At 36.6% G+C, this 18,186-nt stretch overlaps 1 protein-coding gene across 32 annotated transcripts in view; it reads left to right on the top strand.

Moving 5' to 3' along the window:
• Positions 1-13,991, top strand: part of Zfp280d (zinc finger protein 280D) — an 87,823-nt gene extending 73,832 nt beyond the window's left edge. For 21 of the 32 annotated variants that reach the window (XR_015626646.1, XR_015626647.1, XR_015626651.1 and 18 more), the window contains 3 exons: positions 2,909-2,954; positions 10,483-10,538; positions 12,129-13,991. Coding sequence is in view for 24 of the 32 variants with exons in the window: in XM_087562184.1 (XP_087418310.1) it covers positions 2,909-2,954; positions 10,483-10,538; positions 12,129-12,723 (697 nt within the window). In the remaining 8 variants the exon portion in view is untranslated. The remainder of the gene's footprint in view (positions 1-2,908; positions 2,955-10,482; positions 10,539-12,128) is intronic. The other 11 variants (XM_087562176.1, XM_087562190.1, XM_087562177.1 and 8 more) reach the window with 1 other exon arrangement.
• Positions 13,992-18,186: the final 4,195 nt, after the last annotated feature.

Genomic DNA, 18,186 nt, shown 5'->3' on the forward strand with positions numbered 1-18,186 from the left:
AATGTGGGACACCTAAAATGAACTTGAGTATTTTTGTCCTTGTAGGTCCCTTCCCTTGCCTCAGCATGTTTATAATATAAAATTATACTATACTATACTATACTATATACTATATAGTATAATTAGATTATACTATAATTGAACACAGTGTTCACATCATGTGTAGACTTGTGTTGCGCACACAATCTGCAAAAAATGATCCATGCATTTCATTGAAACTGTACAGAAAAGGGGGTTAACCTATAGAAATTGTTTTTCAGTCATTTTATGTATGTGAGTACACTAGCTATCTTCAGACACACCAGAAGAGGGCATCTGATCCCATTGTAGTTGGTTGTGAGCCACCATGTGATTACTGGGAATTGAACTCAGGACCTCTGGAAAAACAACCAGTGCTCTTAACTGCTGAGCCATCTCTCCAGCCCTAACCTATAGAAATTTATCAGAGATCTATTTTAGCAGGTTTCCATGAGGAAATAGTAATAATAATTACTTATTTTCAAATCATGTTGAAATTAACACTTCTGATCTTTGGAGTGAAATCTTTGTGTTTGTTTGGAATAGTACACTACATTTTGTTAAAAAAACACAGTACTCACTTACAGTTGAGCCATGTAATTGGCTAGTAACAGGTCATTAGGTCAGAACTTTGAGCTTAGGAAAGTGACTACATCTCAAATTACAACTATTTCAGCAAGTATCTTTAATATATTTAATTTAGGTAATAATTCTTTTTCTTTTCCATAAGTATGAGTAATAAAATAGTATGTGTATTTAAGTTTATGAATCTTAACATATGCTTTGTTGTTATAAAATCATAGTATACTTTTCATTGATAAGCTTATAATTATGGAATTTACGGTAAACATTTCTAATCTATTTTAAAATTGTTTTTCTGAATCCTAATGATTATTGAATTTTTGTCCTATAAAGAGACTGCTAGTATGGTAAATGCACAAAGCAGGTGTGAGATATAAGCCTCTTAGAGCAAGTTGTTTTACTAGTTTCCTAGTCTCTTAGCTAGTAAGATGGAGAGCAGTGAATGTCACTCCAGCCGTGAGTCGCAGACACATTGAGGCCTCACTCCGACCAGATGAAAGGCTGTAGACAAGGTGATTAACAGTGGTGCTTGCTAGGATTGTCTATAGTAGAGTAGAATGGAAAATCTTAATATTTTTAAATACTTTCTTGATGCAACAGCTTGTTGCAGTTTTTCATACTAAGTTTAAGATGTTTAAATGCTTAGAATGAAAGTCTTACACTAGACAAATATTTAATTTCAAAACTTAAATGTTTTTGCTTTTTCAGGCAACTGTTTTCTTATTTATATATAATCTTAAAGTTTTTAAGTTTTTCCTATGTACTTCATTAAAGCAGTGAAGTTATACTGTATAATTTGCATATGTGTATCATTATACAATTAAAAAATCTTAATGCCCAAAAGTAAAGTGTTTCAATTTCTTTGTGTGAATTTTCCTTTTTCAATTTTAAGCTAATTATAAATTATTATAGTATACTTCTAGCATGGTATTTCAACAAAAATTATCCATTTTGTTACACCTTTATCTAATAAGTAAATTATAGATAATTTCTACAGTTCTTTGCTAATATCTAGAAAGCATTAACAATTATAGCTTTCTCTCCTTTTTGGTGGTAGCACTATGGGTTAAGTGCAGAATTTTCTGTATGTGAAACAGATTCTTTAGCACTTAGCTATAACCATCTCCATATATCCTGATTTTTAAATTGTATTCTTAAAAAGAAGGGCGTATGCTAATATTCTATGTTTTGTTGACTAACCATGGGAAAGGCCATCAGGGTAGTTGATGGTTCTTAGATACCTTCATTTTTGTGCATGGAATTTGTTGTAATTGCTTTATGTTAAATATTCTTTATATTATATTATACAATATTCTACAATATTTATAATATTATAATATATTAAATATTCTATATTTTTATATAATAAATTTTTATTTTCTATAATATTATAATTAAATATTCTATAATATTTATAATATTCTATAATATTTATATTCTAAATATTATATAACTTTAGTCTTTATATAATTATAAATGACTTAACTCTTTATAATGTATATCAGCTCAGGTTACCTACATATGCATTTTAAAATCAAATTTAATTATTTACTCCTCAAGAGTTTCTAACACAAAGATCCTTTTAATAATTTTGCTTTTATATTTTACTTTATATTGGTTTTTTAAAAAAGATATGGAAATGTCATGTCTTTGTTAAAATTACAATTTTTTTAACAGTCAAGAATTTTTAAAATGTCTTTTGAATGGTGGTTTTTATGAGGATTTACCCTCAAAATTATTTTCTTTTTTTTTTTTCTGCCTTCAGAATAAGTTATTGTATGTGTATTGCAGTAGGTCTGTCACACTGAGTTTTGCAATAGATCAAAGTAATCCCTTTATTTTTTTATGTCATGAGATCAGTAAAAACTAGTGTAAATTGTACATATAGGTCTTTTGGTTGCTTTCCATACTTAAAAGTATTTCTTGGAAGTTGATTTTCTAATATATGTTTTTTATTTTTGTAACTAACTTAGCAAAAGATTCTTTCTTAGATTCTGCTGTTCTTAGACAGGAAGGAAATACATCTTTTCCATGTTCTGGGGATTATACCACGGCTCAGCAAGCAGACTATCCCTGAGCCAGGTCCTGTCCTGAAGTGCAGTCGCTCATTCCTTTAGCACAGCCATTCAGCCTGCTGTTTGTCATCAGTGCTTTATTTTTACATCAAGTATTTGCAGCATCAGTCAGTTCTACTATAGACTGTACATTGCTTTAGCTTTACATTTTAATTAAGCATGCCAAAAACCTATTTCATATTTTATAATTGTAAATATAATATAAAATAATCAATACTTATTTTGTTTTTAAGATTAAAAACTGAAGCTCCCACTAAGGGACAAGAATCTGTGTCTAAGGTAAAGTTTGTTTATTTCATAACTTCATAATTTTTTTTATTTGAAAGAATTGTTGCCACAATTTTTCAAAAATTTCAATTGCAAATGAATGTCAGTAACAATTATTGCTGTTTGTAGTATGAAAAAAATTCAGACTGAAGAAGTCTCATTTAAAGTAAAATTGTCAGGTTTTTGTTTTGATAAAGAAATCACATATTTTGATTTGTCTATTGCTTAGTTAAACGGTTGAGTGATGATAAATTTGTGAGTTAAATTCCAACCTCAGTAAAACCTTACACATTAGTACTTCCACTTGGCTTAATATCTTGGGACATTTAAATTAGCAAAGAATATAACAAACAGAATACAAGTATTTAGTGTATGTGTTATTTTCAGTATGACTAGAAACCTAGAATCGTCATGTAAGCATCACTTGCTAGACAGCCTGGTAGATCTTCCTGGCCATCTAGAGTAGGTTTGAGCTTCCCTCTGCTTTCTTAATAGTGGTTTGTTTTTAGTCCTTTAATTTTTTGGCCACTTAGTCATTAGAGTGAAGAGAGTCAGATTGAACATTTGTTTTAACACCATTTTTTTTTTAACCATAGAAAGTGTTTTTTAGTTTAAAAGGTTTTTAATTTAAGTACAAATGTGCTTCTTTATTGGATGTTGGATTTTCAAATTGGTTTCTTCTTGAATGAATTTCATTGGTTGAGGTTTTTTAAGAAATCTGCCCATTTTTAACCTAAGATGCTGAACTATTTTGAATATAATGTTGCTGTGGTGTTTCTGTTTGTCCTTTTAAATCCCTGGGGGATGCACAGTGATGTCTCTTCTTTTGCTCTTGAAGTGAAAATGTACCCCTCTCGTTCTTGTTTTATATTTTTATACTTTATAAAGACAGAGAATGCAATTTTGTGCTTTATGTGGTTAATCTTTTAGAGTTAATGAAAATGTAGAAGTTGATTGTATGTTTTTATTTTGCTATTTTTAATGCTTTTTATTTTTAAAGCTTTTTGTTTTTCTCTTTGAATTAAAGAGAAAACTCATGTTATGCAGCTTTTTGTTGTTTTTATTTAAAAATGTGTTCATTTTGGAAGATAGTTATGTTGGATATAGATTTCTGGAAGGAGAGTTTTATCATTTTCTTCAGTTGTTTAAAGTTCTTGACAAGATGTCTGATCATCATCTCTGTATTTCTACTTGGATATTTTTCTTTGGTTTCCCCTCAAGATTTCATCTTCATTTGTGACCTGTTAGAACTTGATGTTCTTAAGTCAGAAGATGCTTTTTCTTATTTGTGTGTTGATCTATTGGTATCTTCAGTTATTTTTATACTTATGATAATTGGTATTTTTCAACTGACTCTTTCTTATCTGCTAGCTTTCGGTTTTATTTCTCTTAAAGCAATTGATGTCAGCCCTTTTAAGCCTTGTGCTTGTTTCCAGTACCCAACTCATTCATTCTTCTAATTTTTATTTTCTTTGTTTTTCAGTTTGGATATTCTCTGTCCTGACCACTCAAATGGTGCAACTGGGCTTTCAGTTTTGCCAGTATACTGACAAGCCCATCAATGAATGCACTTTTAGCTATAAAAGCTTTAGTGTTTAAATTGTTTTCTGATTATCACTTTTGATTCACTACTGAAATTTACATTCTGCTCATGCATGCTAAAGTATTTAACCAATTAATTGTAGTAATTTAATAACCTTTTTGGGCTGGAGAGATGGCTCAGCTCTTCTTAAGAAATGCTCTTGGAAAGACCTGAGGTTCAATTTCTAGCAGACACATGTTGTCTTATAACCATCTGTAGCTCCAGTTTAAGGGAATCTGATGTCCTCTTCTGGCCTCTGTGGATACCAGACATGCACATGGTACATAGACATACAATCAGGCAAAACACCCATACACATATATTAAATATTCAAAAAATTTTAAGATGGTGGGTGGGTAAAGAGATGGCTCAGCACTTAAAGACACTTACTTGTTCTTATAGAGGACCTGGGTTTGGGTCCTAGCACCTACCTGGCAGCTCACAACCATCTGTAACTCTAGTTCCAGGATATGCAACCCCCTTTTTTGACCTCTGTGAATACTGCACATGCATGTGGTGCACATACATAAATGCAGGCAAAATATTCACACATATAAAAAGTAACCTCGAATTAATATATTTTTCTGTCTCAAGCACTTGGAAGATAGCTCAGCTGGTGGTGTTTGTCAGGCATGCATGAGGTTTAGAGTTCAGTTCCCAGCAGCTACATAAAGAGCCAGTCGTGGTAACACACATTTCCAATCTCAGCATGAGGGAGACATCCCTGGGACTTGATTTGAGCCTCATCAGTAAACTCCAGGTCCCATATAAGACCCTGTTTCAAAAAATAAGGTAGAGAGTATCTGAGGAAAACACTTGATGTTGGCACCTGCCTCCACACACATGCTCATACATCTAAACCTTCATCCATGAATGTGCACAGGCCCAAAAGTAAACTTTGTCCCTCTGATAATCCCTGTTTCTGTATTGTGCTGAGTCTAGCTCTTTGTCATCTAACAGTATGCACCCTGCCCTTCTTGTTTTTCAGTTAAGTATTTGGTTGGAAGATATTTTGTGTAGGTCTGAAGAGAACAGTATGTCTAATGCATATCTTTTTCTGGTTTAGGCCATTCACATGGAACTTGGGTCTGTCTAGTCAGGGACTGAATTCAGTTTGGGTTTTCTCATAGCTAATGAGAAATCCTGAGAGAAACAGGTTCTTTCTATGGGACTTCGGGTTTACTGATGAGGCTCAAATCCAATACCAATAGCATCTCCCCTTTATTCTTTCCTGTTAACATTATTAGCTAGAATAAATCATCAAAGTCATATTTATTTGATTTCCCTGCTTTTGGTGTCAGGGAAGCCACTTTTTAAATACACAAATCAGATTTCTTAAGTATACTTAAACGTTATATGCATATTGAACCTTTTGTTACGTTTTATGTTGTTTGTGTTTGTGCCTGTGTGCACCTGTGTGTGCAGGTACCCATAGAGACCAGGAGGCAGCGTCAGATATCCTGAAGTTAGTTGTAAGTGTGTTTAAGAGCCACCTGCTGTGGGTGCTGAGATCAGAACTCCAGTCCTGCAAGAGCAGCAAACAGTTGCAACTGCCAAGCAATTTCTCCCATTCCTCGTGCTCCATACTTTTCATTTACTGTGTATTTTGATAGGTATATTATGACACTGTGACTAACTGTTACGGTAATTAAATTTCTACTTACTTAGACCACCTCCTCTGTCTTCTGTTCCTCTATGCCCATCATTCCACAGGAATAAAATTAGAGTAAGCCAAATGAGGCCTTCACCTCTGGGCTACAAAATTAAAGAGGTGAAGTCTCAAAATTTTAATAAGTTAAATTTACTATTTTAGTTCAGTATTTTAAAGCATCAACAGTAAATGCAGAATAATTCATGATGAACATAATCTGAAAGTTTTAAAGATGGAATCTTGTTTAATCTTGTATTTCCTGCCTTTGTGGGGCAGATAATGAAAGACCCCCACTTACATTTGACATTCTCCTCTGATGCTCCTTGTTCAGTCATGAGAGAAGAGAGGCTGGCAGGCTGTTCTCCTTAATCTTAGCTTCAATCCGTAGTAGTGCTATGCAAGCAGAAACGTTCATGTAACTACAAATCTTTGTTGAGTTTTAATATAGTAAGTGTAGATAGTAGTTATATAATAAATGCAATTTTTATTTATTAATATAATTGACCTGTTACAAATGAAACTTGAAAAAGATGTTAAATAATTTTTGAAGAATTATTTTCTTACTAGGAAAATTGACAGTTTCTCTGTGTAAAGCAATGATAGCAGCCATGTGAGATAGCTCAGAGCAGATGCAGTGTTTGGGCATCCCTCCAGCCCAGCATTCCACCCTCAGTGTGACACAAGACAAGATCTTTTGCTCCATTTGGGGGTTTCTCTGCTATAAATTCACTGAATAGGTTTCTGGATCTTGTTTATTTCTCAGTTACTTCTAACCTATGGATTCTTGGGTTTGGTCTCTTCATCATGTCCCAGAGTTAAAGTTTGGTTATTGTTTTTGTTTGCATTCTCTTTTATTGACATCTGATTGCGATATTTCCTCAGTCTTGTTCTGTCCCTGCTGTCCTTTTCTCTACTTCATCTAGTCTATTTGTGATAAGCTGCACTGTGCTTCTTGTTTTATCCTATTTTCATTTCTAAAGTTGCCTTGCTCTTTAACTTCTCTTGTGTTTCTGAGTTGTAGCTTATGTGTCCTAGTTTACTTAGAAGTAGGCAGCCTTCTCTCTGAGGGCTCAGTCTATAGTACTACAGAATAAACAAACTGCCTTAGTAGGCAACAAAACAAGACATGGAAATAGAATTTAAAACAATTAAAGCCAATGACTATCCCACCAGTAACTAATAGAAAATAAAATGGCACAGGCTAGCAAGGTGGCTAGCAGGTAAGGGCACTTGGCACCAAGCCTATAGGACAAACTTCTGCAAAATGTCCTCTGATCTCAACATATGGTGCATGTGTGTTCTGCCCTGGGCTCCGTGTCTCCTAGTGCTAAATTTTCTTTGTGTACTAGGAATCGCTGTTAGCCACATCTTGGTTCTGTGGACTGAAGGTTAGACAGGTTCTTACTTGCTCCCAATACCTTTCAGTTTGTATGCCTTTGAGGATAAGCATTCAAATTGAAGAATTTTCTCAAGGGCATCAAAGAGTAGCGGAAAAAAACTAATCTATGCCAAAGAGATCTGAGGGAACCAAACAGTTTCAGAGCCTGCCTAGCAGTGGATCACCCTGGAGATAGGAAGGAGGAGGCTTAAGTTTCTCATTCTTGCTAGCATCAGATCTCACATTGCAAGGAGGCCTCTCCAGAGTCTGAGCTATCTGCCAACTTCAGGCTGAGGGCTGTCATCTATCTCCCCCCAGTGATCCTAAGTCCCCAAATTGTCATACAAGTGGTCACTGACCATTGGACCTTCCTATCATGAATTACCTGCTGCCTAAACTGCTTAGTGTGTTCGTCATCTTGCATCTTCTTCTCTGTGTTAGCGTCTCCAGGCACCCTGACTTGGGATTCTCCCTTGCTTTTTGGTTTCCAGAAATAGCTCAGGCGCAAACAGGTTCCTTCTCAAGATAGTATATTGTGGTGTAATACGGGGCTTTTGTAAAACGGATTTCTTTTCCAGTTCTGGTCCTGCCATACAGGAAGAGTTATTTTCCTACTAAAATTTCTTACCAGATTTAAGATGTAGGCTTCTCCTTTGGCTAGGACTATCCGTCTTCAGCAAGTGGCCTGCCTGCTGTCTTTGTACAGTTAGCCTCTACTTCCTTCCCTGGGAGGGACGTGCTAGAGGTCTGCTTGCTTTTGTTGCTTATGTAGTTTTTGTGTTTCTAGCACTTCAGCCAGCCATCTTTAATCCCCAATGTTTTGCCTCTTCCTCTTTTCAGAGTAAAATCTACTAGTCATTTATGGAGTCACATGTAGGTTGTACCTAAGAAAGGTGCCTTTTGGTTTGGTTTGTTTGTTTTGTTTTGTTTTTGAGGCAAAGTTTCTCTGGGTAGCCCTGGCTGTCCTGAAATTCTCACTTTGTAAACCAAAACTGACCTTAAACTCACAGAGATGCACCTGCCTCTGCCTCCCAACTGCTTTAATTATATGCACAGAATATTGATAAGACATGAGTTCAAAGACTGAAACCGAAGACGTACATTGCACATAGTCCTGGGCTGATCCTTAGTATAATAATTAATAATAATAATAATAATAATAATAATAATAATAATAAATAATTAGTTCTGCTTGTGCTTGGTACTGGAGAATACACTAACTGCTGGTATAGTGTGGGTGCTTTTGTCTTGATTTGTGTTATGTTGCCAGCATTTTTATTCCTCGCTAGTCTTATATTATACTAAGAATTATGACTTCACTTAATTCCTGAAATCTAACATGGATTCCCCGGGTGTCTGTAAATCAAATTTGAGACCTCCTGACATGAATTTAATGTGAATTTACCTACTGAATTTGTGTGCATGCAACCTTCACAGTTTGCATGGATATTATTTAGACTTTGCTGTAGTGAAATCCGGTGTGCTAATGCTGAGGTGAAGGATTTTATGAAGAGATTTCACACACTCAACACAGTCTTTACAGGGAGGGGTGTTTGGGGACTGATTAGTGTTTACAAAGAGAAATCCAGTCCCTCATGTTGTTCTTTGCTGTTTTTGGTCCTCACGTAGTCTTGATTAGATAGTTCAAAGAGCTGACTGTTTACCTCTGTGGTAAGGGAAGGAACCTAACCTTTTGTGAGTTGGAGAAGGAGCAGTTAGATTCCCAACAGTTACTGTGCATCAGTTTTGCCTTTTACATGCTCAGCGTTAGACCAGGTTTCTCTCAAAGCCTCGCATCTGAGTCCCCTGTCCGGATCGACTCACCCCCTCATTGCCCTCCCATGGCATCGCTGTCACTTCCACCATCCTGCTGAGCCCTCACTATCCCAGCCATGTGCCAGCTTCTACAACTTTGCTGACATGTCTTTACTAATAAGCATGGTTGGTATTTGGTTTTTTGGTTTTTTTATGAGTGAAATTGCTTAATTCTCAGGTATAATTTTTTTAGCAGAATTGGGTAAATAAGGACATAAATAGTGTGATTCGTGTCACAGGCTTGAGTCAGTCTGCTGGGGTTATGAGCAAGTTCTCTGTGTGCTGTATCACTTGGACTTTGTGCTCTCTCTACTTCTCAGTTGTACGGACATCAGTTGTGATCCATTGTGTGGACTAAATGAAACTCAATGTAATTCTTAGTACACTCCATGCAGCGTATGTGCTTGGAGGCTGGTAGTTGTCAAGGACTGCTGAACCGCTCCCACTAGAAGGAGGTTTTTCAATATTCCTTTCTCACACTCAACATTTGAAATGAGCAAAATATTTCTTCAATATATCTGTCTTTTCATACATGTGGCTTGACAGTGGAAGAATTCACATAATTCTTAAATATGAAATAAAAATTTCAAGTGTTTTTTTCCTTAGTATCTGCAATATGGGTAAGATTCTGGGGGTTGGTATCTTGTTATTTATATTCAAGTTTCAACTAGTTTTCTGCTTGAATAACTTCCACATTTGAAAACCTTGGTAAGGAAAATAGGCAACATCTTACTTTGTGGTCTTTAGTGATCTGGAACTCAGTATGTAGACCAGGCTGGCCTTGCACTCAGAGATCTGTCCGTCTCTACCTCCCAAGTGCTGGAATTAAAGATGTAAGGCACTACCTTCAGCTGGGAAATAGTTCTTAATAAAGTTGGGTACTGCTTCTTGACTTTAATTCAAAACTTTTTGGTGTACTGAAAATGTTATGGGTTTGAAAAAATGTCTGTTCTACTGTACACTTCAGACTGAAAATAAGATTGAAAAATTCATTTTTTGTTCCTTTGGTGTATTAGCTTGTACACTTAAGTTGCTTCTATCCAGGATAACACTTAATAATAATAATAATAATAATAATAATAATACCGTGAGTGTAAAAGTGTTATTGTTTCAGGAAACAGCAAGACATAGTACAGCTGAAAGAGAACCAGGAGCATCACATTCTGAAAGGTAAGAATAAGGGAAAAATAAGACTCTTGATTAATTTAATGAAACAAATTAATATTTGACCTAAATTATATTTCACTGACAGCTGGCAATTTTCTCTATTAAATGAAAACAGTTATAGGATACTACAGATTATGGGATTGGACAATTAAATTATGTAATTTTCTTATTTTTATCTTTATATTTTATAGTACGCTATTTGCTAATCTGTTGAGAATAACAACCTACCCCACAAACAAAAGTAAAGTGTTGAGACTGTATCAAGATGTTTTTGGTTTTTACTAGTAAAATAATCTAGCCTCCTTACATCTTTATCCTAGAGTTCTGAGCAATGAGGTTGAACAAAATGTCACCTAAGCAGTAGGAAAATAAACGCATCATCTGTATATTACTCAGTAGTCTGTCAAATGTGATCTGAACAAAAATGATTGTCTGATACATGGACAAAAGGGTCTTTTTTTTTTAAGATTTATTTTATTTATATGACTATACTGTAGCTGTCTTTCAGACACATCAGAAGAGGGCATCAGATCCCATTACAGATGGTTGTGAGCCACCATGTGGTTGCTGGGAATTGAACTCACGACCTCTGGAAGAGCAGTCAGCGCTCTTAACCGCTGAACCATCTCTCCAGCCCACAAAAATGTCTTTCACAGTAGCAACATAAATGAGACATGGATGGAGACAAGCAAACATTAAGCTAGCTTTCATGAGAGACCATTTTTCACATGACTTTTTTCTATGTAATCAATGATTTAGTTGAAATTTTCAGTGGGGTTTAGTTGGAAACTAACAGTATTGCCCCAAGATTGGTCTAAATGCAGATCAATAGAGCAAAGTAAATTGCAGAGAAATTGCTTTGTATTTTCAGTGGTCTCAGAGTGGATGACACCTGATACCCTCACTGGGTAGTCACTCAGCACATTGAGAAAAAAAGTGTTCAAATTCTGGATAGATTAACTATTATAAATAGGAATGTGTGGTGATTTGTTTTTGTTAAAATAATCATCCTTAAATCTATATAAGTGGCTCCACCATTTTATGATTCATTCAGTTATTCCAGTTTACATACCAGGGTCAGAGAAATATGTGTGCATACACCTAAATCTGTATGAAAATAAACATCACTCATACATATGCATTCCTTTCATATGTTTTCAAGTTTATGAGATTATCAAAAATCAGGAAAATGCTTGGGAACTTCTGATTTGATTTTATATAGGAAAGACATCTAAGCATAGAGTACATAAAACATAAAAGAAATTAGACTTTTCCATAGATTGATTGTTAGGAACTTTACTGAATATTAGGGACGCTTAACTTGATCCAGACACAGGCAGAGCTTCACTCAGACAACAACAGTTGTCTGGGATAGAGACAGCCAGAAGCAGCTGGTAGGCGCTCAGGGTTCAGGTTCCTTTTTATTTGTGGCTCCAACAGTTTTGCCTTAGCCCTCTCCAAGTTGTAACAGAATAGCCAGGGCTCAGGGACTTATCTGTTTGGGTAGTCAAGTCTCTGACATGTTCTACCTGAGTATTCCTTTATTTGGGTTGCATCATTTTATGAGTGGTTAATAAGCGGCTTTGTTTTCAGTAAGCAGGATAAAGCTCCTCCATCAGAAGACGACACTGGGCGTGATGCAAGTGTATGTGAAGCTGCAGCAGCAGCAAACCGTGAAAGAAATGTGACCGCTTCAGACACAGAAGACGTACGCACCTCTAATGACGTCTTGAGTCGTGGTCCAGAGGTTGGAACAGATAATATGGAAAAGGAAGAGCAAGCACATCACACCTGTCAGGAAATGGAGCTGAAGAGGGACCAAAGTTCAGAAAGCACAGATGATCAGAGTAAAGAGCACAGTCCCACTGAAGCTGAGTTGTCTTCAGAGATTAGTCAGGATTTACAGCTAACACCGGAAGGTGTTGGCCTTGGTCAGTGTCTGAGGCAGGGGGAGGAACCTGAATCTGTGAATTCTGATGCTAGTGAGCAAGACAGCGTTCGTTTGGAACCTTTGACGCCATCAGAAGTCCTGGAGTTTGAAGCCACAGAGGTCTGCCATAGTGGTGAAGACCCTTCAGCCAGCACCAGTGACGCAGTATCTGGTGGGACAGGTGGCAGTCCTGGAGGAAGTAGCCCTCGTAGAGCAGAGTCAGCAGCAGACCTGGCAGGCGGACAGGAAGGAAGCTGAACGACAAGGCATTCCATGTTTCATTCCCAACAGAAAGCACTTAGAACTGTCCGGTGAGCTCAGGAGTGCTGTGCTAGAGGTCAGCAGTGGGAGGTCGAGAGAGGTCCGTCATACACTTCATCTGTACGTTCAATCTTATTAAATCAGTTTACCAGTAACAGCATGGTTAGTATGGATTTCCACGTTTTTAAAAACCTGAACAGAACTTTAGTGAAAACTAAGTTTGTCATCCAAGGGTCTCTTAGCACTTTTTGATAAAATCTTGTTTACCAATATGAAATTATTATAAGATAGCTATGCTCATCAGACTTTTCAAACTTTCATTAGTACTAAACTTAAAGTCCTCATCATCTGAATATTCCTTTTAGTAAACTTAAAGGAAGAGATTTAAAACCATGTATTTTTTTGAAAATACCTTTGAACTGCCAATCAATTGTTACTGTTAATAAAGGCTTTGTTTTTACTATGATCCTGGTAATAAAGCATGCTTAGAGTGCTAAATTGGCCTGTTAAGAACTTGGATGAATATGAAAATTAAGTTTGGACTTAATATAACATTCCAATCTGTCAGAAGCATGCAAACAGAATTTTAGAATCTGTGCGCCTCCATGCAAGTGTTAGCCTGCCAGGCTGTCAGCTTACCTTTATTAAACTTTCAGTGAAAGTGAAATTATGAAAATATAAGTTTATATTTGTGCTTTTAGTCAGTGTATAAGCTGTGCAGAACCCCACCCCAGTCCCCATGGACTAGTTGTATAAAGTAGAAATCTGTTATTGAAACTCTTAAATAGCTACTATGCTTTTAATATTGTTTCAATGATTTTTAGCAGTAGACCCATAAAAATGGTCTGGAAACCAAACCAAAGTATGGTAGAATGTAGGCAAAAGGAATTGAACTAAAAACATGCCTTCGCATGTACTCAACTATGTTAAGGGACGTCCTCAATTGTAAAAGTAGAGACTTCTAATGGGACCCTAAAGCATATGTTCAAAAACAAGAGGGGGGGTGGGAATTAGCCTAATTTATCCGTAAGTCAGCTACTAAGTTGATTTTTTTAGATATAGAAGTGAATATAACAATAATTTGCTTTTAAGTACTAATAAAGTTTTATTTTAAATGCTGCATTTTTAATTCTTAAAATGTACTTTGAATTCTTTGAAACTGTTTAATTGAATGTTAAATGTTTTCAAGGCCTGTTAAAATTCTGTTGTATATAGTAGTTTTTGAGCAAATATTTGCAATAAAAACCTGTCTTTGAATAATTTTATATTCAGATCCATGCTTGGTCAGCCTATTTGGTGCTTAGGCAGTTGTTCTTTGTACAGCGAGCTCTGCTGTGTGCTTTACTAACAGACTGAACTGAAAATACAAGGGACACACAGCTAACACAGAGAGTAATTCTTACATGTCAAGAGAAACAATAGTATTCCTCATCAATTTAAATAGGTTGAACAGGAAAAGTAGAATTGTTTACTTGAATATTTGAAGAGATGGTTTTTTCATCTTTCCTTCACCGAAGACTAGTTGTAACACAAATCTGGCACACAAAAAATGTTTTATAACGTTATAAACCTGTGAGCCTGGGGTTAGACAATGTTTACCTGTGTGAGGAGGACCAAGTTCTCAGGAGCACTCAGTTTCCTGACAAGCCTGTTTTCTTATGCTATAAAACACGTGGACAAAACCCTCAGATCAAAATGTCTCCAAAGTATCCAATTCCTTGGGCTTTGTAAAGTTTGCTGCTGTATCCATTACCACATTCAAAGTCACTGATGAGTGAGCTGTTTGTGCTTGCCCTGCGTAAGAAGGAGCTGGTGCTGGACTCTTAGTTGCCTTGCCCAGAAAGAGAAGTAGCAGGGGATGGACAACAGGGAAAGAAGCCTTGCGCCTAGCGGTGTGCAGGCTTCCTTCTTACATAGTCTTCGTACTGCCTCCTGAGTCAGGAACTAACAATTCAGATACACAGAGCCAGCCTCTGCGCAGTAGTGAGCAGTCCAGAGCAGACCTGCCCACAGTGAATACTGAGGTCTGTGTGCTTTGTAGCATGAAAACAGCAGTGTGGAATATGTAACTACTGAACCTGTTTGTATAATTTTATTTACAGCAGCATGTTGGGTGCATGTTTTTTGTTTTTTGTTTTTTTTAACCTTAGCTGTACACACAAAAGTAAAGAAAACAGGGGTTGGGGATTTAGCTCAGTGGTAGAGCGCTTGCCTAGGAAGCGCAAGGCCCTGGGTTCGGTCCCCAGCTCCGAAAAAAAAGAACCAAAAAAAAAAAAAAAAAAAAAAAAAAAAAGAAAACAATACCCCAGCAGTTACTGCATAGGATCACAATGCCAGAACATGGGCCTAACTTGACCTTGTTCTAAAGCTGGTGTTTTTAACACACCTACGATTGCTAGAACTAAATATTCTCTATTAAAAAGCTTTTTTTTCCAGATATCTCTTATTGGTGATTAATTACAGTTTCATTTATCATTTCACAGTAGTTTATACGTATTGGAATCAAAGATGTCTGAACGAGCCATGCTTAAGCATGATAGCACAGGCATTATAGTGCTAACTCCTAGGATGCCGAAGCAGGAGGATCAAGTTCCAGGCAGCCTGACTCCATAGTAAGAATCTGCCTCCAGAATAATAGCCCGAAGTTTTAAACAAATGCCTCCTGGTATGTCCTTCTATAAATAGCAATATGGGAGAGGTTAGCCTATAATTTTACACTCAGAAAAGTAAGTGTGCAATTTAAAGATACATCATTGCACTTTTATAGCTGTCTGTTAAAATAGTTATTTTTGTGGTTAACGTTATTTCTATTCCCGTTTCTGTTCCCTGAGGCTCCGCATCTGCTGCACAAGGACAAAGATCAGAATACAGATTTCCAGCACCTACATACATGCATGGCAGGTGTGACAGCGTCCTGTAGTTCCAGCACTCAGCACGTAGTGACAGAGATGGGACCCCCAGAGTGAGTTGGCTAGTTAGACTAGCCAGATCCACAAGCTCTGGGCTCAGTTGAGAGGTCTTTGACCTCCCACACATAGGCAGCACCTACACATACAAACATAGCATGCTTGGACTTAACACCGCATGCGCGCGCGCGCGCGCGCGCGCACACACACACACACACACACACACACACACACACACACACACACCTGTTACTTCAAGTCCATTCAATTTTATTAACTATAAAACAGGCTTATATGTGTTACACGCTTTAAAGAGGGATTACAAACATCTTTACTAGATTATTACAATGCCATGTGCCTTTTCAGCTAAAACGTCTGTTTCTAAGTTTAGGAAAAAAACATTAAGTGTGAGCATGTGTGTCTGTGTTCTCAGATGCCAGAAGAGGAGCATCTGATCCATGATGAGATCCACAAAGTTTGAATTTACAGGTGGTAAGCTGCATCATGTGGGTGCTAGGAATCAAATCAGGTCCTCAGACATGGAACACATATTTACTCTTCTGGAGAAAAAGGCATCTGTTTAGTAATGTTTTTGACCTATGAGGCCTGTCTTTCTATATATGTATGGAAAAAAAAAACAGAACACTTGCCTCACCAGCTCCCTTGAATTAATGTGTGAGCATTTGATTTTGACAGCTAATCAGGTGTGCTCCTTCATCACTCTGAGATAATGAACCAGGCACAATGAAGCAGCAATCTTTAAGTGGTGACACATCATTATTCTTTTGAGGTAGCATTGCTTATGAACCCTCTGCAGGTTCAGGTCTGTCTCACGACAACGTGGGTGGCATTCACAGTTTGTTAAGGTGGAAGCTGAGGAAATGGCTTGCTTAGTGATCAAGCGTGTATACTGCCCTTGCAGGGGGCGTGACATCTCTAAATTTCATGTCGGGTGGTTTACAATTGCCTGTAACTCTAGCTCCAAGGAATTCCATGCTTCTCACCTTTGATGACATTCACATATACATACACAAAATTTTTAATTTTAAGAAATAAATTTTAAGATGAAACCATATAATGGGAAGTCAAGCATTTTAAGGTGAGCAGTGAAAATAGCACATAGTGTGTTTACAGTGTTGTGCAACTCTACCTCTGGTTCCCAAACCTTTCCAGCCAGAGTAAAACCATCTTGCCAATTAAGCAGCTTCTCCCCATTACCCACTTCCCTCAATCTTGGAAACCACCATGCTACAGATTTGTTTTCTGTTCTGGGTATTTGCATTTTAGAATCAATCATACAGTAACATTTCAGGCTACATCTGCAGCCTTCAAACACAATTAACTGGAAAGATATCCTGTTTGTGTCACTTTTTAAGAATTAATGCTGTCAAAACCTACATGCTCCCTGAACAAGATTTTAATAAAATCCCTAGCCAAATTCCAACTAAAAAAATAGAGCCAACTAAAAAATAGAGCAAAAACAGCATTTAGAATTCTGTAGAAGCATAGACATTTCTAGATTGTCATGTCAGTTTGGGGCAAGAACAAAGCTAGAAGAATTATACTCCCTAATTTTAGAAAATACTAGAATTACAGGCATCAAAACAATATACTTTTAGTAAACCTGCAGGTCTAAAGAGTAGAGAACTCAAATAACACACATAAATGCTGTCAGCAGATCCTCCCAGAAGGGAAAGAATACACAATGCAGGAGTAGATCAATATACAAAAATACATTAACATAATCCACCATATAAACAAAGCTGAAAGAAAAAAACCACACATGATCATCTAATTAGATGCTTTAAAAGCCTTTGACAAATCTAACACCCTTTCATTTTAAAAGTCTTGGAAAGATCAGGGATACAAGGCACATACCTAAACAGAATAAAAGCAATACACAGCAAGCCAATAGCCAACATCAAAATAAATGAAGAGAAATTTAAAGCAATTCCACTAAAATCAGAGGCAAGACAAAGCTGGCCACTCTCCCTATTATTCAATATAGTGCTTGAAGTTCTAGTTAGAGCAGTAAGACAACTAAAGGAGATCAAGGGCATACAAATTAGAAAGGAAGAATTCAATGTATTGCTATTCTCAGATGATAGTATAGATAAGTGACCCCAAAAATTCTACCAGAGAACTCCTACAGCTGATAAATACCTTCATAGAAATGTCTGGATACAAAATTAACTTGAAAATATCAGTGGCCCTCCCTTATACAAACAATAAACAGGCTGAGAAAGAAATTAGGGAAACAACACCCTTTAGCCATAAATAATGTAAACTATCTTGGTGTAACTCTAACCAATCAAGTGAAAGACCTGTATGACAAGAACTTAAGTCTCTGAAGAAGGAAATTGAGGAAGATATCAAAAGATGGAAAGATCTCCCATGCTCATGGATTGGTAGGATTAGCATAGTGAAAATGGCCATCTTACCAAAAGCAATCTCCAGATTCAAAACAATTCCCATCAAAATTCCAACACAAGATACAATTCACAGACCACAAGAAGCTCAAGAAGAAGGATAACCAAAGTACGAATGCTTCACT

This window comes from Rattus norvegicus, chromosome 8 (genome assembly GCF_021556685.1).
Source record: "Rattus norvegicus strain SHRSP/BbbUtx chromosome 8, alternate assembly SHRSP_T2T, whole genome shotgun sequence".
Classification (NCBI taxonomy): domain Eukaryota; kingdom Metazoa; phylum Chordata; class Mammalia; order Rodentia; family Muridae; genus Rattus; species Rattus norvegicus.